Source organism: Taurulus bubalis, assembly GCF_910589615.1.
Source record: "Taurulus bubalis genome assembly, chromosome: 2".
NCBI classification, from domain to species: Eukaryota; Metazoa; Chordata; class Actinopteri; order Perciformes; family Cottidae; genus Taurulus; species Taurulus bubalis.
The window spans coordinates 31248557-31275340 of NC_136590.1; the positions used below are offsets into that span (position 1 = coordinate 31248557).

Genomic DNA, 26784 nt, shown 5'->3' on the forward strand with positions numbered 1-26784 from the left:
ATGGTGCATCTTATGGGGTTTATCCTTAAATTGAACATTTTAAAGTAAGCAATATGCTTCTACAAAAATATCCCACAACATCTCTGGAGATATTTGCTGTAGTTCATAATTTCCGTCACCTCTCAAAGCTTGCGATGGCGACAACATGCATGAGTTTAAACTTTTGTGGGTTTATATTCTTTACGAGTTAATCCATTGACAACAATCTCGGTTTACTACACCCTGAGGGATGAAAAATAAATCAATGATCTTTAGTGTCTTATAACTGAAAAAACCTGAAATCTGGTTCATGTTTCTGGGGACACGTACTGATGATGAAATGCTATCAAAGTGACATTTTACTTGATCTTAACATTGGCTTTGCTTGCATCAAATCTTTTGCAGCTGCTATACACGCAGCTGACTCCCACCTGCGTTGAAATCATCACACCCTGAACGCAGCCGCCGAGGTGGGAGGAGAAAGACTCAGACATGAGATGCAAAATCAGCTCAGATCCACATGTGTCTGACAGACAGAATGAAACACTTCTTTAGAATTGCTCTTGCAGGGTCTGGAGGGCCTGTCAGTTGACTTTGGTGCGTTTTAGACTCAGGGCTAATAAGGATGTGCTTTTGGGAATTTGTGTGCATGACAGCGAAGCAGAAAGAGAGGCTTTCATTAGCTACGGGACCCGTGCAACGGGAAGCAGAGCACAGAGACCAGTTGTGAACTTGAACCAAAAAAGGTTAAAATACTGCAGAGTTTCGCAACGGTTAAGGGAAATTAAAGCAAATAAGCACCATCTTCTCTGACTAGATGCAGTACATTAGAAGATCAAATGGGCAAACAGTCTCAAGGTCGAATACATCCTGCCACTGACAAAAACAACAGAAATGTTTTGGTTGACCATCAATCATTCTGAGATAATACAGACATTACTCATGCGTGGCTAACGCAGCAAACGCGTCAGAAGTGCGATCATATCAAACTGCTCTTGGCCTTTGTGGCGTTTCAGCCAATCACAACGTGTGAAATTGAAGATCATCATGCAAAACAAAGAGCAAGGGTAACGAAGTCCCAATCCCAATGTCCTCAAAGTGGCCTGGCATCTTACATGTAGACAGAAACATTAACATTAAGGATGAAAGACGGTAATGTAAAATAATTTTGACAAAAATTAGGAAATAGATTATTTTACAATTACCTCTCATCTCATAAGGCAAGATCCTGAAGGATGTTCAAAGCAAGGTATACAAAATATATAATACACAAGATAAATACTATATCGGGCCATAGAGTCAGCTTGTACCTCCGATGTAACCGAGCTTTGACTGTACAGAGAACGTCCTCTCTTAGAAACGACTATAACACATGGATTGTGACAGAGAATGATTCAAAAACATCAGGAGTCTCGTTAAGTGCCCCGGTCTTGTTTGGGGAGATGTTGTTTTCAGTCTATTTTGCACTATGAGAGACTCATTAAGTGGTTCAGAATCATTTAAATTGAGGGTTTGGAAAAATTATACTGTGACCACTTTGGGAAATAAGAAGAAAATGTCAAAACAGTAGCAATAACAGCTTCTACCAGTAATCCATTCAGGCCTGCACCCCATTGGTTTGAGACACAACATTGATACATTGACAACATACATCTTTCAGCCTATAGCCTATCAGCTTATTATTGATCAGTTGATGTCATTGTAATCTATTTTATGCTAATAGGACAACACTCATAATTCAGAGTGATATAAACACACAGGAGAAACCAAACGTTTTTTTAAATGGGTCTATATATAGTGTTAGAGAAACATGGTTATACCTGAGACTGAAGTCACGTGACTCTGTTGTCATCCAGCTGAACTTCCTCTTCAACAGGGTCAACAGGATTGACCTCAAGGGAGACTGGCCTTACACTCACAGCAGAGAAGCAGAGGATGGTCTCCATCGTATCACACTCACTGGCCCGGGGTCTCGGGGAATGTAAGTGTTGACTCAGCCCCTCCAGCTGTTTTGAGACCATACTTCATAGTGACACAGGGATCCTGAAAAGCCTTTTTTCTTCAAACAGCTTCTTATGAACGACGGCGTCCGACTTGAACATGAAAACATATTTTGCCAACTTTTACAAAGTCTAATATTTCTCCATGGCATTAGTGAATAAATTAGCAACGATCAAACTTAAAGTAACTTCTTCAAAATGACAGAATAGGATGTTGAACAAGCAACATCATAACATTCAGCTTCTAATGCAGAAGCCAATGCCAAATCCTACACAGGAACTTCACGTCTTGTTTTCTGGATTCTGAATTTCCAGACACCAAAAACATATATTAATGAATAGCTATAGTTGTTAGAATTTTATGTTAATATGTATATAGCCTCCTAAATGTACATATATATATATATATATATATATATATATATATATATATATATATATATATATATATATATATATATATATATATATATATATATATATATATATGACTTGCATTGAATCCTACAGCAAAATAAGATGCAGCTCCAAAATGAGGATGCAGCTTGTATGCCTTATTAGAGTAGGGAGGAAAGAGTGAAGACATGTGGGAGAGAATCGGGTAGGATGTGCTGCAAAGGTCATGTTTTGGATCTAAATTAATAGTTTACACCTGGTTGATTTCTTCTTCTTCTTCTTCTTCTTCTTCTTCTTCTTCTTCTTCTTCTTCTTCTTCTTCTTCTTCTTCCACACATCTGTGTCAATTACTCTTACTCAAAAAAAAGGTCATTTCTTTTTCCATGCTTCCATGCTAGCGTGACTTAAAAGCTCCTGACAGAGCCAGTGACAAAATGACAGCGTGTGGAAAGAGTGGAAAAGCAGTGAGAGATTCTTGTGGACAGCTTCATGTTACTTGTTATTCGTTTTAATGCATAATTATTCCGAAGCTGTTTACTCCCTGAAGTTTAATTGGCACAGCTCATGTAGATGTGCAATGATTTACAATAAGCATCAAGAATGCAAATAAAGTCAAATGGGGCATGTTTGCCAGAGCCAATGTGTTCCCCTGACTCCCCGTCACAGCACAACGCTGAAATTTCATTACTACTAAAAGCCTAGCATGCAATTTTCAGTTTCATAACACTGCTTTTCTCACATAGCTGTAATGCATAACTGTCTCTATTGACATGGGAGAAATAATATTTTCAAGCAGCAGTCAATCTAAACTTCTTTCAGGTATTTAGAGACGCCGTGCTGGCGCAAGTCTGTTAACTTAAAAAAAACTGTTGAAAAACCTCAACGTCCTACAGAAACTAAAATAAGTCTGAGGAAAGAGAAAATTACAGAGAGCAGCTGTGATTTAACCCAACAAAATGGGAAGAAGACGTTAAAGAAGATGTGCAAATAATACAGCAGTCAGGCCAGCAAGTGCAGACAGATGGCAACATCTCAAGGCAAAGCCAAATGAGAGGAGGAAATATGAGTGCAAGTACACCAAAAATAGATGATGCAATAACGCTCTGACACTACAGAGAAAGATGGAAGCTGAAGAAAGAGACGAATGGACGGAGGGTAAAATATACTAGAAATCCATGGAAACATTTTTTTTGAAAAATAATGCTGGATGGCAAACAGCCGTTCACATTTACAGAAGATAGAGACATGGAGCAATAGAAGAAGAGAGGTTGAAGCAGAGAAGTGGGCGGGTGGCCGTTCAGTGCACAAGCCTGAAGGAATGAAACATTACGCCCGGATAATGAAGATGGTTCTGCTCGGTCACACTCCACATTAGCCCGGAGTCAGGCCGACCCCAAAGTCTCAGCAAGTTAATAGACTGGGTATCAGTGACTCTTTCACACTGCTGCTCTCGCACCAAAAACAGCAATATTTAGTGGAATTTTTTAGATAAATACACACAGACACCTCCACATGGAAATTAATAACAGGGCCACAGCTTGATGTACAGCCAAGAGTGAGATCATTTAATGAGTGTGTAGATTGTATGGCCACCGGCATGACGAGCATGTTAGTGTTTAATGGTGTTTTTGTGTAGGTGAAAGACGTGTCAGCTGCGGATTTTAGTGCTTCTTTGTCAGAGGTCCTTTGTTTTCTATGGACAGGAAATCCAACTTTTTCCGGTATGACGCATCAAATAAAAAAATGAAATAGCACGTTGTTATCTTGCTCAATACCTTTTTGTCATTGTCTTTTGATAGAGTATGTTGTAGCAGGGAATAATGTGGAGAGTGTTTATTCAAAAATGAATATCAGTGGTGTGTCATGTTGTGGCGGGATAGAGAAGTAATGAAACTGTCTGATAGAGATTAGATGTTAAAAGAAGCAGGTACGATGGTGGCTAACTTGTAAAATTGCTAAATACTACATCTTCTATAAAGCAACTAGGTGGATAATAAATAACTATCTCTGTCTCAGTCTACGGCCATCAGTGCTTTGAGTTTAATGCTAAGCAAGTAATGTGCACAGTCTTAGTTTAGCATGCTGGTATGTTAACCATTTCTAACGTAAAGTAAACCTGAGGCTGATGGGAATGTAATTCATTTGTGAGGTATTTGGTCATAAACCAAAGTATTGGACAAAGTGAAATTCTGATCTGGGCTGAATGAAAAGTCAGTAAATCAAACGTCTTTAAAATGTGCTAATTTGAATAGCTGGAGCAATTTTCTTGCCAATTAATTCAATCACTGTCAAGACATTTTACTTCAAACCATAACTGCATGTTCTCATTCCCAAAGTCAGGAGGATTTCTCTTCTGGCAACCTTGAATGACCTTATAAAATGTCACAGAAAACAATCTACTGGTTGCTGAGATACACAAAACATCAAGTATGCATTCTGAATCCCAGTATTAAGGTGTTCACAATGTCCTCCGTTAGAAGTCTTTATGCTTTTTGCCACTGACAAATCTCCCAAGATTTGAGTGTGATACATTTTAATAACATTATGAAGACTAGCAGCTCTGTTCTCTATGGCATATTCAACCCAAAGCCCTGATTTTTAATTCAAATCACTGATGAAATACCATTATTTTGGCCTGAACACTTTAGACGCCACTCAACAAACACATGAACGATTTGGGATCTTGTATAGAGTTGAGAACTGTGCAACAGCCACATGGCACGTAAATCCCAAATTGATCCTTATGTTGGTTCAGAAAGTGTTTCTTCAATATTTAAGTTGCGTTTGCCAATTGTGAAATAAGGTCTGTCAGCTTATGATATCAAGATCAAATCCTTCTTAAACTGCAAGTGCAAGATGTACAAGTGACTATAAATCTCTTCGTTTATTTTGATTCTACTGCAGTAAACATTTGAAGGAGGCAGCCATAAACAAAACAAGCATCTCCAAGTTTTATTTGAACAAAATTGAATCGAGGGGGAGCTCTTTTAGACAATTTGCAACCCTTCATCTCAAGCAATTAGGTGAAGATGGGATTGACAGCAGCAGGGATCAGATGCAGAGATGTGACAGGCAGCCAGACGCTCTCCTGTGTGCTACACCCAGTGCTCTTAATGCTTTGGCTTGTAGATGATACTTTACAGATCAGCTATGATTATGTTTGCTTTTTAATTCAATCAGTCAGCTTCGGCTGGCTGATCTTTTATTAGTGCAGTCTTTAACTAATTCACTCCACAAAGGCAGATCTGAGTGATGCAAGCAAAGAGAGAGCAAAAGAGGGAGACACACTGGGAGAGAAGACAGAGAAGACCTTTGGCAAACTCTGCAGTAATTGCCTCGAGTCTTTAAAATAGGGGTTTGAGGATGAAAAATTGATCCATAGATCTATTTAATCAAAAGCTGACTCAAGAGTTGTCCTTTAGTACCTTTGACTGCAGACAAGACTGAAATGAAAATGGTAGACTACGTCTTATAGTTTACTTTTTTGACATTCATGCTGGTGTCACATTAATTGAGCACAGAGGCCTCGACAGCTATATAAAGATTCAACATCACTGTGTCATGAACAGACCAACCATGTCCTCTGAAAGCCATCTGAGGCTATCGGAGTATTCTTTTTCTTTCGGTATACGAGAATGTGGTAAGAATCTGCCTCAATGATTTACAATATTGCACTTAAAGGTGCTTAATACAAAATTCAAAGCATATCTAGTGCCTCCACACAGCTCTCAACAAGGTGACGGCTGATCAGATGGCGTGCAGCTAACTAGCTAGCCCATATGGTGTATGCTCACATGCGCTAACATGCACTAAAAGCATGCTTGGCCGGCCCGGCTAAGTTGACAAAGAACAAAAAAGGGAAAGTAACGTAATTATTTACTCAGTCAATAGTTTTTTGATGCAATTAATGTTCAGAGTGCCACATAGAGAACATGTAAAGTCATGCTAGGCTTAAACACATAATTAAATCATAATTATATCACATGATTAGGTTTCATGTTATATTGAGTGTGGTTCAAGGCTTTTAAGAAGATCAATGTAGAGGGTTGTATATTTATTTTTCTTTTGACACATCAGAAAGACACTTGATGTCAAGATGTAAGTGTGTGTGTGTGTGTGTGTGTGTGTGTGTGTGTGTGTGTGTGTGTGTGTGTGTGTGTGTGTGTGCGTGTGTGTGTGTGTGTGTGTGTGTGTGTGTGTGTGTGTGTGTGTGTGTGTATCCATTTGTAATGTAAGGCACTGCTGTGCAAATTTATTTGTGTTTTCATTTTGCAATTGTAAAACCAAATCATGAAATTTGCAATCACTTCCCAGTGTTGACACAAGACTGTCTGTCTCTCTGTCTGTCTGTCTGTCTCTCTGTCTGTCTGTCTGTCTGTCTCTCTCTCTCTCTCTCTCTCTCTCTCTCTCTCTCTCTCTCTCTCTCTCTCTCTCTCTCTCTCTCTCTTTTTCTCTCTTTCTCTGCGTGTGTGCACATGTAAAGCCCTGGATCGTATTCAAGAATACATCATATCAACTAAAGCATAATGGCTTATGATGTTCTGATGTAAGAGTCAAGACATAAAATGCACTCACACTTAAAGAATATATGAGGCCAAAAGACTTTGGATCATTTGGACATTTTCTCACACGTTTACGTTTTATATCAATTCATATGACTTCCATTAAATATTGGGAAGAAGCTTTTTGTTTTTGCTCAAGTGAGTACATTTGTAATCAGTTCTATACATTGTGCTGCTAGACTGGAGGAAATTCAGATATGCTGCTCCATACTCATGAAACAATTTACAACAGATACTGAAGCTCAAAACTCTGGTGTCTCCAAATAGTTTCAGAGACCTCATTAAACTGGGCTCCACACTAACAAAACCTCAAACAACATCATTTTCTTCGCCATTGTCTCTGTTCTTTTTAGATTCATTTATTTAACAGTTAGTCTTCCAGAATAGTCCCACTGAGATGTCAAATCTCTTTTCTGAGGGAGTCCTGGCCAGGACGGCAGCAAAACGTGAAAAGCAACATTTCCACAACACAAGACATTTCACATAAACAAGACAAGTTACAACAAAAGCTAATTGGGTCAACCAATGAATTAACAGTGACATTCAGTTACTGGACATTTACGTTTAATACTCCAGTCCTTAATTCTGTTTTTAAAATGCAGATGCATCTACAGTCCTGCAGAGTTGTCATGCGCAGTGTTGCCTGGTTTTGGTTCTGACTGTACCATTAATATATATATATATATATATATATATATTATGCTTATATATGCTTATATATATGTATATATATATATATACATTATTTTTTAATTATTATTTAATTTGGGGTGCACATTTGCTCTTTTTTAGTCGCTCACTTATTTGAATGACAGCTGCTATAAAAAACTAAACTAACAATTGTATTTGACACGTCTCTCTCTGCACACCAGGATCTGTAATTAATGTAAAATAATTAAATCAGAGTTTAAAACAAAAGCTCAGTCACATGCTATCAATTGTGCTTATTTAACAAAACCATATCACAACCATAGAAAATATGTAAAACCCCATAATTATTAGAAAATTAGCTAGAGTTAGATATGTCTAATATATATTTATAAACGTCACTCAAAATAAAAAATTTGACTTGATATGCAGGAGATCAAACTCTTTCTGCAAATAAAAGAACACAAAGTACAGATTTTTTCAAATCAGGTGTCAAGACATTTGAAAGATTCTTTTGTCCTTAATCAAATCAGTTGTTAATTGTTATGCTCAGTTTTTAATTAATTTAATTTCAAGGCCACTGTATGTATTTAAGAGTAAGAAATGAAGAGTAAGACAGAAAGAGAGAGAGAGAGAGGAAGGAAGGAAGGATTTTTTTTTTGCTTTCCAAATTGACTGAGCTTCCTCAGCTTTTAAAAGCTCAAAGTGTTTCCACAATGTACGCCCATGAATACCACAAAAAGATGAATCGGAGGGATAAAATAGTGGCATAATGGGAACTCAGTGATGTTTCGGCTTTCTTCGAGCCTTGATGAGGTCTATCTGACATGCTGCTTCTTCTGGGCCTTGATCTAAAAAAAAGAGCAGCTCCCTGTCAGCGGTTGCAATTGTGCACAGATCTTCACCAATAGCGATGCTCTGTGTGATGTCCTCATGTCTGCAAGTTCATCAAAAGTGTCCCAAGCTGCAGTGAACATAACCCAGTTTGTACACTTGAAACACTCCCTGAGAGGAGCAGCGTGACATGGTCAGACAGCAGGGCCCGTAGGAGCAGACGGTAAGCATCAGTGTTTGACATGTAACTCAAGTGTTGTGTTGTGTCCACAGGGGCATGTCTTCTGTTGCTTATCGTTAGGCAGCTCAAAAGTCAGCTCGGTGCGGTTAATCTTACCAAACGTGATAACAGCTCTTAGCGTGGGAACCTTCCATTGAGGAGAGGAGCTGAGTCCGCTCACAAAAGAAGACAAGGGCTTCCAGCGGGATGTAAACATTGGTTACAACAATGGAAATGAAGCGTTCACGGAGGGAGAATGGGCTGTGTGAGTTTCCAGGGAGGTGAACACAACTGTTAATGGTTGTTACAGTGTGTGGAGATGTGGCACCAGCAGTGCATAACCTCAAAGCAAATAACCTCACCTTTAAATGTAAAGGGTATTTCTGTCATCATGAAAAAATAGTGTGGCCTGAAAGGATTATTTCATGCTCTGGTACAGATTAGAGTTTTTGGGTTAAATAGTTTTTAAGAGTTAATTTTATACCTGAATAGTTGGACTGCTTTGCTGTTTTTGGTTCACTCTCGCTGAAATGTAAAAGCCAACTGTTCAGTAACTGCTGTCAGCACCAAACAGCAGACAGACACAGTTAGTGACAGGCTGGTAAACTTAGTGGAGCACTTAGCAGCTAAAGAGCCAAACATTTCCCTCAGGAGTTGGTAGAAATCAAAAACACAGCTAACAGAAAGTGAATATTGCACTATTGAAAATTAATGATAATGTTGTTACATCATTTCTGAAAGTGTGCAGTTTGCTTTAACAACTTATAAAGTGATGCTAAGTTAACTTGTTTTAGCTGTATCTAACTGGCCAAATGCTGAAGGTTATTAGTATTTCATATGTGTGTGTGTGTGTGTGTGTGTGTGTGTGTGTGTGTGTGTGTGTGTGTGCGTGTGTGTGTGTGTGTGTGTGTGTGTGTGTGTATATATATATATATATATATATATATATATATATATATATATATATATATATATATATATATATATATATATATACATTATTAGGTTCATCCATTTTCTATGATGTTTACACACAAACTGGCTGTGTGAAGCTTTTTTGCATAGAATATATATATTCTAAATATCTTGTGCATCAACTTTGGGATCTCCACTAGAATGTAAAATACAGTTGTGTGAGTTTAAACAAAGTTTGGCTACACGGCGTGGGTTTGTAACGACGGGTCTACTGGGAGGTCAGCCAGGTTTAAGGGTCAAAGTTGCCATTTGCAGAAGCCAGAAAGGTCAAATGTTTAACCTCGGTGTTGATTTCTAGAGTTCCAGGCATCTTGGAGGATAGTCTAAAAATTGGTTGTTACATGACATCAACCTTGATCTTGGATGCCATCATCATCATATGTTTCTGTTCCAGCAGTGGCCAAAAAACACTTTGTCTTCTAATCCTGATAAAATGTTTTTCACTTTACATTTTTTGGGACCACCCCGTGAAAAATGAGCTATCTTACAACAGAAGACAAGCTGGTAAAAGTGTAACAGCAATAGACATTGTATTAATTACCTGAGAGTATTGCACCATTTGATAAAGAGAACATGTGTAGTTCTGCTATGAATATGTCTCTTCTGGGTTTTATGGAAGAAAGAGAATAGATATCAGAATTCATGTAAAAAGTCTTGAATCATAAAACATTTAATCACGTATTTACATAGCTTTGTGTGCAGCAACCCATCGTGCCCATCCCCGCTCTGTGCTGCCTTTCTGACCTGAATTACGTCTGTTGATAATTAGGTCTGACTGGCTTATTACCAACGTTGAGTCTTAGTGTGTGTCGTCATGCAAGATGTGGTCCTGGAGACACTTACTGGAATCAGAACTGCCACAGAAGCAGTTTTGAGTACTTTTCCAGGTGTTTACTAAATTTGTAGACAGATTCTGTCAAGAGACACAGTCACAAAACTTTGAAGATGGCTGTGCGCAGGAGGAACCGGTACTCTTGTTTTTGTGTCCTTTCTTTCAGTTAAAATCTGACACAATGGCTGGTATAAATCAAGGGTAACTCGGATTGACTTGGTATCAGTTGTTTGTCACCAACTGGCTAAATGAGTGCAACCAACCAAAATCCATATTGTTCAAAGAAGACCAAGAGTAAAAGGGGTAGTATCGCATTACAGGAACAAATAGCTCTGCTGTAAAAGCATATCGCTGACAGATATTTTCCATATGAATTAGTCGGTTACATGTTCCCAATGTCCTGTGAAGTTGGATGGGGAGGGGCATGTAACATTAGATTTATTGTGTCTGCACCCGCTCAACTCAGCACCTGTCCCTAAAGGCAAATTAATCCCATACCCCAAACATATCCTTCTCTCCCCCCCTCTGTGCACAGACATGACACATCTGTCTCAGCCATTATCCGCGGCCTGACATGTTTCTGGGACATGTCTCACGCCACCTTGATATGAAGGTTACTGCAGCACTCTGCCTTTCTGACAGAGACAACAACGGAGTTTTTGTTTTTTTCTTTTTGAAGATTCTGTCTTCCACTCTTCTCTCCTCATATAACCTCAATCTAAACACTTCATTCATGGTAAAGAATAGACAACAGACATGAGCTCCAAAGGGAAGCGACTTAAGATCTTACAATTGCTTCACGATCATGTATTGAACAGCTTTCCTGCCTTTTAGGTGGGATTTATGTATTTTTGATTGCTGGAAAGCAAGTTTACTCAAGTACTGTACCCAACTAAAATAATAACTATGCCTCAATGTAGTACTTATTTGAATGAATGACTTTGACTTGAAATGGATTATTTTTACATTGTAAAATTAGTACTTTTACTTATAACACATATGTTTACTTCATCATAAACCCCACTAAGGCCATGAATCTGATCTGGTGCAGACCAGTGTGTGACTGTGTCCCTGTGAAGGCTGAGTAGTGCAGTGCCCTGATGAGACATGGCTGTTGGCTGTTCTCAGTCCAACTACACAACATCATCAACGGCCAATCACAGGGCCCTGAACTAAGCCCTGAAGATCAAAACCACAGGGACGGGGCATGTGTGTATAGCCGCTTTTTCACGCTTACTTACACAAATGTAACAGATGTACATAAATATATTTTGCTTTAAGAGGGAAATATTGCTGTTTTAGTTTTTAGCTTCGAAATATATTTTCTTTTGCCTTGACACTTTGCGGATATTATTTTTAAGTATCTTGTGACTTTCTCCGCCTAGTCACATCAGTGGAAGCAATATACTTCATCTATATCTTTGACTTATAGCTGCAAAGAGAAATAAGAGAAGAAAACAACACAACTTAGCAGTATCCTGGCTTCTTTTAATGAGGATAAGTACACACCTTTTGGGTTTGGAACAGATAAAAAAAAACATTGATTTGAACTCATCTGAACATTTGATCTCTGCCTTTGAAGAGCAGTATTTGCTTTTATTATCTCCACACGTTAAGGATTAAAAAAAAAGTGGTCTTAAAAGTAACCCAGCAAATTAAAACAACATATACTAGGTTAAATAATTATACATTGTATAGATTTTTCAAACAGCTTTGGGGTCCCAAGGTGAAAGTGTACCAACACAAACAAACACACACACACACACACACACACACACACACACACACACACACACACACACACACACACACACACACAAAACAATCAAGCACATTGTTGGCATATTTTCCCTTTCAATTACACGGCTGTCTCAAAATTCTGTCTCAGCAGCTCTGTCATGCACTCCACTGCCTCATACCTGAAGGATATGTGTGTGTGCAGGATGTTTAAGTGAACAAAAAAAATTAGAAATGTGTGTGTGCGTGAGAGGGAGAGATGAAAACAAAGAAGTGAGGAAGGGCTGAGTGAAAGGCGGGGACTATATATGGCCCGTCTCTGCCCCTCTTTCGACCTGCTCAGTGAGCCATGTGCTCGGCCTTGTAAACTGCAGTGCTACTTGATTACTTTGTCAGTCTTCTAAAGTGGCTTTTTCTCTGTTGAGAAATAGGGAGACTTGTCTGACAGAGGATGTCCAACAGAGAGAAGGAAGTGCAGGGAGCCGAGAGGAGACACTGCATCCAAATGAAGGGAAATTATATTTTTGCTGTCTTGTGAGAGAATAATTTATCATTAGAATCATCAGATAGGTCACATTTTTTCAAACCAAACAAGCAGAACCTCAGTATCATGCAGCTTTTCTGTGTAGTACCAACTCTACTTCTGCTGTGTATATATTAAAAAAAATATGATGTTATTCTGATGTATCCTTAAGGAGACCTGAGGGAGGAGACACAACCATGATGTATTATTCAAAATACCAATTTCAGTTTTTTGGATAATAATTTATTTAATTATTAATTAAAAATATTTAATGTTTTACATTTCATTTATTAAAATAAAGTTCAGGAATTAATGAAGACATTCTAAACTCACTTCTCCCTGGGTACCTTTTAAGGAGAGCATAAGAAGGATGTGGATGTTCAACTTTGCTGTCAGGTTTGGAGACAAATGATGAGGATACTGCCACATTATTTTAGCCCAGCACTTTAAAGGAATACACATTATAAATGACACATTTAAAAGTTCATAGAAATTATAGATTTTATGGTTATACACAATGGGTGTTTTATTCCTCCAGTTAGACAGTGCCATCCCTTGGCAATATTAGGTACTCAATACTTCAATCACCCCATGTGCCAAATGTCTGCTCACTGCATATTCCTTCTTCTCACTAGAATGTTAACACATAACCAATGCCCATTGGCACAACACAGTTGCAAAGTATGTGTTCAACAGATAACTTCTGCCACCTGCTGTGGAAAAATACAATAAATAACTATTAACTTAAGTTATACTATTTATACCTGAGTGAAGCATTGTACTTACATAGAGTTTTGCACCACTGAAACAAATGTGATAGGAGGTATATTCTTAATAACAATGCAACTTTGTAAGGTTACATTCGACACTTCTACATGAAGGAGTGCGTCCATAATTATTGGAACTAATAGGACAGTATACCAATTTGTTTAATCCTATTACTGTATCCAAAGCGTGTTTCCTCTCCAGTGCATTGCATGTTTTTTCTCCTCAAATGGTACGAAGCTCATGTTTCAAAGCTTTATGCTACATTACTTTCACTGAATAGCCAAACTCAAATAATTTGCCTATTCACGCGTTATGTTGCAGAGGAGAGAATGAGAGTTTAACGATCCTGCGTCGCCCACTTGAATTTATTTTGCTCTTCGCCATTACTGGATAAGGCAACTGTGGAGATCAACCTGTATGAGGTCTGTGATAAAAAAAATAAAACAATTAGTCACTGTGTGCATGAAAGAGATGGATGTTTCTCGTCCAAACTTTACAAGAGAAAAATGCCTTCGACAAACAATACTTGGAGAACAAGCCTTCTCTATGATCAAAGTGCTGTTAGCAGTTGTCATGTGGGTTTTAGTGGCAGCTCAGTGGGTGAACACCTGTTGTTCTACTGTTTCAAGGGAGCATGCTGTGCCTTTGAGCCTTTGAAAGGGTTGGATTTAGAATTTCTCTCACTTACAACTTTTGAACTTTTGCATCAGCTGCAGATCTTAGTGGTCAGATCTGCCTTTGTGTCATTGAGCTTAAGGTTGAAAACTACACTGGTTAATGTTACTTAATTTAATATGTGATATAAATCATTATATTATACCAAGGCAAAAAGTGACATTTTTAACATTATATATAAGGATGCTTGTACTTGTGGAAATCCTGAAGCCGGCGATTCTGCTGATTTTGACGGACAAGAACATGATGAGCTATGTCAGCTCTGCACCAGTGAAGCGTGGCCGAGCTTAGGGGCCAGTGATGAGGGCTGGGCAGGCAATCAAATAAGACACATTATTGGCAAAAGAAAGAGTGATAATATTGCTGTTCTTTCAAAACTCACTACTGAGTTAGATATTGATTAAATTAGTAGCTGTTTCTATGAGAGCAGATTGTACTGATGGAATAGAAGCGGGGTTCAGCGGAGCATAAGAGTCTCTCTAAAGACGGAAATAAAGATTGAACCCTTTGACAGCAGTTAATGTATTGCAGGCTCACATTATCAGCAAGTTTTTTATTACATTCAGAAGGTTGGATAGTTATGGAATACTTGAACCAGCATGGGTATTGGTTGGGGTGGCTGCGGCTCTGCCTTTAATCACTCCCCAGCTCCCTACTGTCTGCATGTCAAAGTGTCCTTGAGCGAGACACATATACAGAGGTAAAATGTGACGTATGTACCTCTATGTGATGGTTGAAATAAAGTATATTCTGTTATATTTCCTGGTTAAAAAGTATAATCGATGTATATTTGAATGTCAGTGGATGTCTAAATGACATGTGGTATAGCAGAAATGTTATATTTTCATATTAAAGTTATTCTATGTAATGTGTTATACCTCAATTCCTCACCCCCAGCCTTTCCTTTAAAGAACCATGGAGGTACATTTGTTGTATAAACTATTCAGCAGCACAAGATTGACAGAGAGACATGCAGAGAGGAAATTGCAGGTTAGGATTTTTGTGACTGTAAATAGTTACATTATAGGGATCATTAGCAAGCATGTGCAAACTGTAAGTCATACATAATGAATATACCTGCAAATCCACAGTCCATATCTTCAGAATACTTTAAAGCTCTCAATTTGGCGAATGGTTACTGTTGTGTGTGTGCTTGATTGTGTTGATGTTTTTGTGTGTACTACTGTATTCTTATCTTTATGTTGAGTATGCTGATATGTTCTTATTCTTGTATCTATATTCTTATATCTTGTCCTTGAATGTACCGGTAAAGCACTTTGAGTTTTACTGTATAAAATGTGCTATATGAATACAATTGCCATTGGTTTGTAGTCAAATCATAATAATTTGATTGGACAATTAAAATCATCTTGCTTTGATCGAACTTTTGTTCAAATCAGTTATTTTAAACCTGATCCTTTGTGTTCCTCAGAAAGTCAGGGATCACCCTGCTCTGAAGCAGGGTTGAGCCCTGGGCTCAGAGTAAGGATATCCCACAATTGAAGTTTTGAGTGTGAAATTACTATAAGCTCAGGGCAAACAGAGCTGTAAGCCATGAGCTAAAGAAGGTCGCAGCCTAAGGCTAAATATAGAGTAAAAAGTCCTTATGATGTTGTGATGTCTTTATCCAGTTTGTAATTGCAGGTGAAGTAAACAAAGCAGAACTCTTTGTCTAAATTTATATCATTTATTAGAGTCAAATACATAAATGCCTTCTCATATAGTTTAATAAGCTCTCGAGTCCATAGAGAAAAAGAAGTGTAATGGGATTGGATGAGCGTTGTTAAACAGCGGCCTCGCCGTGCCATGCAGCAGGCTGAAGGCTGAAGGCCGAAGGCAAGGCAACAGAGGAGTTGTGCAATGAGAAAATAAGCTAATAGGGAAAAATAATTATAATACATGTAGTGCATTTGTGAAAAACAATTCAACTATAAAATAGCTATAACCTTTAATTATAAAAAAAAAAATATATAAACAATATAAACAATGTAAATTAAACTTTGTGATTCTGTTTAGGCCAGCAAAAAAGGCTTAGCAGGCCCTGACGGCCCACCACTGGTGTGCATATACTTACTGTATTGAACAAAAGATGTTCAAAACAAACTTGTTGTTGGACCCCTTTTAACTTCAGTACATTACTTGTGATATTGCAGCATGTGTCCCAGTGACATTAAACTGTCAGGGAGAGAAATCACTGAAGAGACATTAACGTTTAAGAACCAAAACTGAAGCAAAACAATGAAATTAAAGCACTCATCACTACATCTGCAACATAGGTGCAAAGCTTTGTATAAGAGGTGGTAGATGTTATCAGAGGCTATACTGACAGTGCTGATATATCTACTCCTATAAAAAAATACATCATGCTTACTTGTAGACTGGATTTTATTGTCGTGTTCACCTCGTGTGTGATTCATCCTATCGTCAAACCTCTTTAGTGTCGAGGAGAAACCACTATGATTCCATGCACATGTTGGTAACCTTCACATTCATTGTATGTTATAAAATGTTATTTATTAAGCGGCTGAAGAGATGTAAACTGGTGCATGCCTTAAGGACTTAATGACGCACAACATCTGACTAGAATAGTATATTCTAGTCAGTTACTTTTGTTGTTTTTAGGTGTCATTGTTTATGTACAAATCTGCATAACTATGCTGCCCTTAATCTTGTACTTAATTCTAGCCTTTGCTTGCTAATGTTTAATGGTTAGATATATATGAAAATTATACAACTTGTGTTGAGTATTATCAGTGCAGTATTAGAAGGTTTGCATTTGCAGGAAAGCAGAAAAACAGTGATACAAAAAAAGATAAATGGCTGAAAAGATGTGGTCAGAATTGCAAATGCTTTTATTTTGAAAGCGACGGGAGAGCGGAAGTGACGCCATTCTTGATGGGCGGGAGTACCTCTTGTAACTTCCACCAATAGCATACTTGCTTGGTAAAATATGAAAATGGCGGCTCTCTGTAGTGAGTTTGGGGACCTGGTACAAATCAAGAAACAGCTAATATCGGTGATATCGCTTTGTAAAGAAAGAGGACTTTTACACAGCGCCAAGTGGTGAGACGGACTGTGGCCAGTCTGCTATTAACTGCCTGTCTTTCTACTCTGGTGCTATAATAACTGACTGTTAACGCTTGTTACCAATCAGTTAACGTGAGCTAACGTTGTGTTAGCAGAGCTGTTGACAAGTCTCATTATATCAGTTTAACTGATCAATACAGCAGCTAATCATACGCTACTATTAATGCCACATGAGTTAAGAGCGTCGTTAAACGATGCTGTTAATGTTATTTATGAATCATTGCTGGCCTTATTTTGTAGATGTTGTTAATCGCTGCCGATTAGCAAATATGTAACGTGAACGCTGCTGCACACAGTTTGATTATATAGAAAGTGACGTGGTGTTTTTGTTTGCTTGCTTACTTTCTGTGTTCTCATTTCAGGGCATCCGAATTGGCCTTTGCATTGGACCGTCTTCCCAAGGATGAATTACCGCCTTCGCATCCTTTTACTGAGGTGTGTGCACCGCCAGGGCTGAGGGTTTGTTTGGGGATTAGTTAGTTTTCATTATATCATTTTAACTACATACCGTCCAGTTTCCCCGTGAAGAAGCTTTGGGGTTTAAGAATCATTATATGTCGTGCTGTCTGTCAGTATCACAGATGTACAATCTATGATGATTCCACTTGTTCCAGCTCTTTATTCAAGCTGTATGATATTGATACTGAGTGAAATATTAAAACCAAAGTATCAGTATTGAGTGACTTATGTTATCATTCCATCAAATAGAAATACACTAGATTTTTTTGTGCACAATATTATACACATTACGTCAAAATTCAGCCTAACACCCACCAATGATCCCCATATTTCCTGAACAGCTGTTGGCTGTAGTTTTTAGTAGAGGTCACTAAAACAGGAGTAAATAGTGCCTTTTTTTGTAGTCTATGTGGGATATAATCAAAATGAACTCCTGTGTACATGTTCATCGTAAGGTGTGATCTGATTATTTATGTTTTTCTAGTACCAATGATGGTCTGCGGTGCAAAAGAATACGCTAAATCAGGTTTCGATCTTTTCAGGTGATTTGTATACAACAAGAAAAATAAAGAAACAAACAAGCAAAGACACACTATTGAAGCATTAAAAAGTTAGTCAACTGTATTACACAGGTAGGAAATAAATGATCTGTGGCGGAAAGCTGCAGCTCTTCATTCTTAGGTTTGGTTAGGCCAGGGGCCCGCAACCTTTCGTTTCCAAAGAGCCATTTTGACCTTTTTCCACCAAAAATAAATTGTCTGTAGCCGCAAAAATTATTTGATATCACAGCTTCTGAAGTTTTAAATATAGTCATATTATATATACAAAAAACTATAGTTTGTTGTATTTCTGAAATTATGGAACAAGAATAAAGACATTTTTTTACATTGTATTGCTTTTTTACCTGTTTATAACTATCAAACAAAATGTTTATTTAAAAAAAAAAAAAAAGGTCTTTCTTTTTTTCTTTTCTTTTTTTGTCGCAACAGACGGGCTAAAGAGCAACATGCGGCTCTGGAGCCGCAGGTTGCCGACCCCTGGGTTAGGCATTTAATGTTATGGTAATTGCTTGAGTCATCTCTCTGCTAGGGAAAAGTTATACTGCCCCCTGGTGACAGTTTGTTTTATGTAAAAAGCTAAATTGTTAATCATGTGTTCAGAAGTGGCCCCTACAATTACTACTATATGAAATAACTTTTGTTTTTCACTGAGATCCTTTTATTTAATTAATGAAATTGACTTTATAAAGATGATTAGAATTACTTTTATCATTGTCTTTCACAAATACAGGAAGATGCACAGGACCTGGATGCACTTACACTGGCCAAATCCTACTTTGACCTGAAAGAGTATGACCGTGCTGCGTTCTTTCTGAAGGGCTGCTGCAGTCAGAAGGCTTACTTCCTCTATATGTATTCTCGCTATCTGGTAAGATTCTGAAGATATTTGGCATGCTCACATCCTTTGAGTCTTGATTTCATGTCATGACAAGACTGCTTGTGAAACATTTTGAACGTGTCCTTCTCTGTCTTAAGTCAGGCGAGAAAAAGAAGGATGATGAGACCGTGGACAGTTTGGGTGAGGACTTGTCTGTTTGAACATTTCAACAGAACTGGAAGTATTTTTGTTACCCTTCACACTAACTTTTTTGTGTTTTTCCTCTTGTTACTAGGTCCTTTGGAGAAGGGTCAGGTGCGCAATGAGGCGCTGCGAGAACTGAGGGTTGAGCTCAGTAAGAAACACAATGCAGGAGAGTTGGATGGGTTCACCTTGTACCTGTAAGAACTTGCCCTCCAGTGTGTCCACACTTTCCTCAGATTATGCAGAGCAATCCAATGGACTGTTAATAAACTGCATATGTGTGTGTTTGTGGGAATGCAGGTATGGGGTGGTGCTACGAAAGCTTGATCTGCTGAAGGAGTCGGTGGAGGTGTTTGTTGAGGCAATTCACGCACTTCCTCTTCACTGGGGAGCATGGCTGGAGCTCAGTAACCTTGTCACCAACATTGAAATGGTAACTTAGTGTTTACATGTACACATCACAGCCTCATGACCATTAAACTATACATTACAATGTCACTTAAAAAAGCCATCTCAGGTAATTATATGGACAGAAATGATTTCATCGACCTCAATCTCTTGGTCTTTCCCCCCCAGCTGAAGTCACTGTCTCTCCCAGACTGCTGGATTAAAGACTTCTTCATGGCCCACATGTACACAGAGCTGCAGATGATCAAAGAAGCGCTGCAGAAATACCAGAAGCTCATTGAAGCCGGCTTTTCTAAGAGCACCTACATCATCTCACAGATTGCCGTCGCCTACCACAACATCAGAGGTAATTCTACTTTTTCAACAAGACTTTTGTCTCTCAGAAGAATATGATGGGGACAGGTTAATTTGAACAGCCTCCATTCATTTCAGATATTGACCAAGCTTTGGCTCTCTTTAACGAGTTAAGGGAGCAGGATCCGTATCGCATCGACAACATGGACACATTCTCCAACCTACTCTATGTCAAAGTGAGTTCACCTCACTATTGTATCTTCTTGTTTTTTATTTGACCCATGTAAGTCAACTTTTGAAAAAACAAGTGGGACCAGAACATATTTGTGTTCTTGCAAAGACCAATAATGAAACCAAAATATGTGTGATTTTTGTATTTATTATTTTCTGTTGCTTCCACAGACCATGAAGCCAGAGTTGAGTTACTTGGCCCACAACCTGGTGGAGATCGACAAGTACAGAGTGGAGACGTGCTGTGTTATTGGTAAGAAGAGACAATCTGATTAACACAAATGGTGCTGTTTAATTTGTCCACTGATGGGACAATTGGTTGAAGGATACATAAAATACATTTAGCTGTCATATATTGTTTTATATTTTTGACTGGTTACAACTTCACAGGTGTATTGGCTCGACCATTTTCATTTATAGTCTAGATTTGTCTGCTTGTTAAATTTTAAAGTTATTGTCCCAAATTACAGTATTGTGAGTAATAAGTTATGTGTCTCATCCACAGGTAACTATTATAGTTTGCGCTCTCAGCATGAGAAGGCAGCGCTGTACTTCCAGCGAGCCCTCAAACTGAACCCTCGATGCCTCGGTGCCTGGACCCTCATGGGCCATGAGTACATGGAAATGAAGAACACTTCAGCTGCCATCCAGGCCTACAGGTCAGACTGAAGATGCCGTAGAATAGAGTAGATCATTATTTTCATTGTGATCAGAACAGTGAAAGTCTGTTTGGTGGTTATTCAGCAGTGTGTGACTTTAAAAGTAAAGCTGAATCTCGTGGTTTAGGCTTTTTCATAATTGTTCATTATTCGTCCTACTATGGTGGTGTTCTTGCCCGACCTTCCACAGCAGTGTGGATGATTCATAACAGCTGTATTGCGGCTGTGGGTTGTTTCCTTGTTTTTATGTGTATTCTATCCATCAGGCATGCCATTGAAGTGAACAAGCGGGACTACCGTGCCTGGTATGGCCTCGGTCAGACGTACGAGATCCTCAAGATGCCCTTTTACTGTTTGTACTATTATCGAAAGGCTCACCAGCTCAGGTAGGGATTTTGACAGCAAAAAAAATATTTTTTAGGTGTTACTAAGAATTAAAATATTTGAAAGAAAAAGTTTTAAAATATTCATGCTCATAAACCAAATGCTCAATAGTCATTTTTTCATACAATGATTCTTGTAGGCCCAATGACTCGCGTATGTTGGTCGCACTGGGCGAAAGCTACGAAAAACTGTCGCAGCAAGTGGAAGCCAAGAAGGTACACGTTGGTGTGATTCCTAGTTTGTGTAATGCAGTCATTCAGCATTCTGGCTTGTTTTTTATGTATGTTTTTTTTGTCTAGTGTTACTGGAGAGCATACTCTGTTGGCGATGTAGAGAAAATGGCTCTCCTGAAGTTGGCAAAGTAAGTGTCTATTACTGTATCCTGAGGAAATACAAGTGAAGAAAATCAATAACAGATATTGGGGTCTAAAAACTAATTTAGTTACTAGTAAAAAGTAGTTTATGTCACATTTACTTTAACATTAAAGCATAAGTTGAAGATTCGATCAGCAGTTTTTCCCCCATTGTCATATGTCACCATGTTGATTATATCACCCAGAAATGGTGGCTAAATGTGAACGTGCTCATTCCCTTTACAGGCTCCATGAACAGCTGACTGAGTCGGACGATGCTGCCCAGTCTTACATGCTTTACATCCAAGACATTTTCTCTTGTGGGGTAAGCATTTTGAAGTATCAGAATACATATGCAGATTTCTGTCCATACACTTATGTGTAGTTTTAATGTGGGGACTCTTAGTAACTATAATTACATTTTGAATGGCATATATGGTAGCCCTTTCTATTATCAACATGACAATTCCCTCTTGCAGAAAGCAACGGTTTTGCTTTGTGTGGAAGAACTCGACTGGCCTGAATGGAGCCCTGACCTCAACTCCATCTCAGACCTTTAGGTCAAACTGGAAAGACCCAAGATCATCCTCGTGTTGTCTTAGGGTCAAAATGACCCATCAACACACATACATATACACCCCTACACGGGTCATTTTGACCCCAAGACAACACAAGGGTCTTCCCAGAGCTGGAGACTGTTATAGCAGCATAGTAATGCCTGTGGTTTGGAAATGAGATGTTCAACAAGCAAAAAATAATATATTATTCATGTGTCCACATGCTTGTATTGTATTTGTTTGGGAAAATCCATATCTGATCAAAACTTGATATCACAGGAACAACTGGAGCATGCAGAGGTGAGCACAGCCCTGCGGTACCTGGGTCAGTACTATTTCAAGAACAAGCTCTATGATGAGGCGTCCCTCTGCGCTCAGCGCTGTTGCGACCACAATGACGTAAGTGTGGCTGCGTAATGTTAGCACTGTGTTCTAGTTCCTGTAGTAGAGCGTAAGTAGAAGTAACACACTAACTGGTGTCTGTGGTCACTCTGCTCGTAGGCTCGCGAAGAGGGAAAGGCTCTATTGAGGCAGATTTCACAGGTCAGAGATCAGACTGAGACGCCATCGGCAGATCTGTTCGCTCCGCTCTCAAACAACAACACGCCCGTCAGGAGGGTGTCTCCACTCAACCTCATCTCCTTTACACCCTGACACTCGCCCTCCTATTCGCTGGCTTTGAAATGGACAATTTGTGTATCCAACTATTTGAGGGGAGACTGTGTTGGGAGGATTTTCTTGTTGATGCATAGATTTGTTAATGACATTAAAATATAATTTGTTTGTAAAAATGTTCAATCCTGATCATTTTTGTCCAGGATAAAACGGGTTCTATGTTGCCTGAGGTAAAACTGCCCAGTGAACCTAATAAGGTTTTTGAGTATATGTTTTAATACACGTGACGCTTTTGTATAATCCAAAACTAGCTCAGCAATGTAAAAAATCCTTCAGAGCACAGACACGAAAAAGCAGCTTCTTTGCAGTGTATATACACACACACAACATGTAGACCAAAGACAGCATCATATTTTGACTTGCAGTCATGCGTTATCATTACTGTACATGTAAATAGTTTAAATAAAGCATATCGACTAGGCCAGTCTGTTTTTCTCTATAATTGATGTCCTGAAAATATAGCTAATATCGTTTTAGCTACCCAAAACAATGCTTTTATAGAGGTTATTGTAAAAAATATTAAAAAAATACTTGCAGCAAAGTCAGATTAATTACTCATGTACTATTCTTAACATAGTCCATCTATTAGCCACTGAACAGCTCTACTGATCATGAGCACATCCCCTTAGTAGTGTACTGAAACCCTATTTAAAGCATGTTTGAACTGTTCTTCTACGATGAACATAACGGTATTTGGTATGATATTTAATTAAAATTCAACGAGGTACAGTTAGAATTTCCTCATGCAATAATGTCTAATTTAGTCCTACATGTGTTGAAGTATTTTAACATGTCATTTCAAATTTAGAAGGTTCAATGAAGCAATATCTCCACAATATTTAGTGTCAGATTTCCAATTTAACTGGATGAACTATAAATAATACTTACTCTAATAATAAAATTACGATAATGATCCCTCCTTTCAAGTAAAATATGGACTGGATTAAAAAATAAAATATATAACAAAAAGCTTTTTATTTAATGTACATCTTAAAATAAGTTAAAAAAAAATAACTGAATAGTCCTGCAGCTTTAAATTCTCTTTATTCAGGTGTAAAGTGATGTTACCCAAAAAAAGCCACAATATTATATTTTCAACCTCTAAAAAGAGAAATTTGTGGTGATGTAAACCAATTGTTTCAGCTCTCTTCTCTCAGTTTACATCATTCTTGGACGGTGAATTACTTAATTAGGACTGATTATATTTTTCTGAGCCTACATTCCAGATGCGAGTCAGTACGTTTGATCTAAAGGTGTGCTTTGTCTCGTAGTGGCGCTTCACATCGCCGCTTTTAAAAATCCACGATCACGTTCCTTTTATTAGTGAGCTCCGGTATAATATGTCATAAAAACATACATAAAAATGTAGTGGGACAAAAAGTCATAGTGTACTATGACTTTTTGTCATAGGTCAGTGTATTATATCATGTTAGTGTTGCCATAAAAAATAAACTCAGTTTAGTTTAAAAACATAGTAATGTATGCCATGAGAAAATAAAAATAGGTGAAGTCTATCAATTTAAAAAAAGGTATCAAAAACTATTTGCCCACTGTTGACTACATACATATTCTTTTACGAAATAAGGACCCATTCATAGTAAGTCATAATCGTAGACATGTCAAGAATATAACAAAAGTTATAGTTTAGTAAGTCAACAAAACATTTCAAAAAGTCATGATAGAAAAGTAATATAGTATGTCATAGTATAATACAGTTATACTACAACATTTTATGATTATAAGCTATTAAGGCTCTTTTACACTACTTTTTATTCAAAGAAATATTGAAACTAAACTACACTGGCTAATTTTAGGAATATGGCACCTTTTCATTTATTGTACAGTATTGGAATAAAATGCTTTAGTGTTGACGTCACCGAAGACCACATCTCCATAGATTTTATTTCTATGAAAACAGAAACGTAGTCACAGCAAAGGGGAGAAGGCTGATTACACACACATGCACTATTCTCAACATACAGTCTCTTACATATACAACCATTAGCCAGTGTGATCAAAAGCACCTCCATTACTACTTTGTAGTGTCCTGAAACCCTTTTTAAAGCATGTTGCAACCGTTTTACTGGCATGAACAGTGAGTTAACTGCAATGCAAAAAGTGAATATATAAAATACAATATAAAATACTAAAAAGTTGCAAGCAAATGAAAACTTAAACCTATTTTTTTGCATAACATCAAAGAGGACGAACGCCAACTGACGCTCCAAAGCCAAAGAGCTCAGTACTTCCCCCTGAGACTACGAGGGGTTGGGGCAGGGCTGCGAGGAGGCGACTGCTGGCGAGAGCGCAGGATCCGCGAGTAAGGGGTAACGTTTGCTTCCTCAACAGCACGAGTGTTGTATTTACGGGTCGGGGTACGCGTCGGGAAGAGAGACTGGAAAAAGGGCCTTTTTTCTGGCAGCCGGTTCTCAGTGTCTTTTGCTGCGGCGACCGCACAGCCTCTCTTCTTGCAGGAAGCTGGCGTGGTGGAGGCAGCGTAGCCCGAGGAGAGCAGCGGGGGCAGGACGGCCTGCGTCTGGGCCAGGCTCTCTGCTTTCCGCCTCAAGTCAGCCTTTACAAGCATCATGCCATTCTGGAGGTCCAAAAGGATCTGGTCCTAAGAAGAAGTCAGTCATCAGGGTTAGACAAGACCACAGAGGGGGAAGTGAAGGATAAGGTGGGCAGTTAAGAGAGATGGTAAAGTAAGCCAAAACGAAACTCGTGAACATGCTTTCGCACAGTAATCACTTGGTGCAGAAGTTAGACACCTAGATTTAGTTTAAAAGCTGGTTGTGCATCAAGATTGTTAAAGAAGAGAGTAGGGGGAGAGAAAAACAAAGTGTTTTAAATTGAGGATTGCACTTATACAGATCCTGCTGAGAGACACAGATAATGAGTGTCTCCAGTTAGAGCAGCCTCAAAGTGAGAGAAGACGTAATTACTGTCAAAGCTCTACTGGAACTGACATTGTACATGAAGAGATAGCAGTATTTTGGAGTCTTTATATGGTTAAATACTTTACTTTCAGCTCCTTTTACTTTACGTCCACAGCACAAATTTTTTTTTCAGTTAGAAAATTGTCCAATTAAAAATCATAAATGAAAACGTTGATACATCTGGTTGAAGTCGGCAATAACTACACAAAATAACTTCAGAGCTGCAGTATTTAAGTGAGCTTTCTATAGCCCACCATGACATTTGTTTTTGCACACTTTCCCACGATTAACAGAAAAGCTCAGTTTATAGAAAACCATACGAAATACATAACATTGTACATATCTGGGGTTCTACCTGTTTGGCCAGTGTCTCATCTGCAGCTGTTAGTGCCTGTCGCAGCTTCTCCCCTCCTGTGTTGCGACAGCAGGCTCGTTCACCTGACTGTAAATCCAGCCCGAGCCTCTGCAGATCCAGGCGCAACTGATGCAGGTTCTGTTGGAAATACCTGAATGTTAGTCTTTCTGAGGGTTAAGAGACTCACATACGGCAAAAAGCAATGTACGGTAACTGACCCGTTGACCGTCCTCCAGCTTGCGGTCAGCAGCATTGGTGAGGGTGCCTGTTGAACCTGGGACTTCCAGCTGCACCTTCAGCTTTGTCAGCTCTGCACCGGCAAGCAGAACAAGACGGTCAAAACCATGTAAAACATCCCGACATTAACACATCGTCAGGCCAGTGTTTCACTCACCTTGCGTCTTCGTGAGCAGCTCCGCGCGACACTGGTCGAGTTCAACGTGCAGTCTGCCGTTTTCTGTCTGACTAGTGAGGCGCTGAGAGCGTCGAGGCCCCTCAGAGTCTCCATGCGGGTCAGCCGCCTTGTTTTTATCCAGAGCTGCAGACAGAGCTTCAATCTCCTGATCACGCTCCTAAAAGAAAACAATTTGTGAAATATATCTCAGCATGGGCACAACAACAGAATTACACATATAACTACAGTGTGGATACACATT

At 38.7% G+C, this 26784-nt stretch overlaps 2 protein-coding genes across 2 annotated transcripts in view; one reads left to right on the forward strand and one right to left on the reverse strand.

The window, feature by feature from the left end:
* Positions 1 to 17099: 17099 nt before the first annotated feature.
* cdc23 (CDC23 (cell division cycle 23, yeast, homolog)) lies at positions 17100 to 22900 on the forward strand (the record flags this gene model as incomplete). The annotated part of the gene is made up of 16 exons (XM_079237414.1): positions 17100 to 17212; positions 17599 to 17671; positions 18986 to 19123; positions 19231 to 19273; positions 19368 to 19473; positions 19577 to 19709; positions 19853 to 20030; positions 20117 to 20214; positions 20381 to 20462; positions 20715 to 20868; positions 21135 to 21254; positions 21392 to 21467; positions 21552 to 21613; positions 21852 to 21930; positions 22442 to 22561; positions 22664 to 22900. The coding sequence occupies 16 exons, from the start codon at positions 17100 to 17102 to the stop codon at positions 22814 to 22816; spliced, it is 1728 nt and encodes a 575-aa protein (XP_079093540.1). The 3' UTR covers positions 22817 to 22900.
* A 1068-nt stretch (positions 22901 to 23968) lies between these two features.
* kif20a (kinesin family member 20A) overlaps positions 23969 to 26784 on the reverse strand; it is a gene marked incomplete at its 5' end in the record, with an annotated part of 46147 nt that continues 43331 nt past the window's right edge. The window contains 4 exons of the mRNA XM_079214485.1: positions 23969 to 25454; positions 26129 to 26266; positions 26347 to 26438; positions 26523 to 26700. Coding sequence (XP_079070611.1) covers positions 25077 to 25454; positions 26129 to 26266; positions 26347 to 26438; positions 26523 to 26700 — 786 coding nt within the window. The 3' untranslated portion in view covers positions 23969 to 25076. The remainder of the gene's footprint in view (positions 25455 to 26128; positions 26267 to 26346; positions 26439 to 26522; positions 26701 to 26784) is intronic.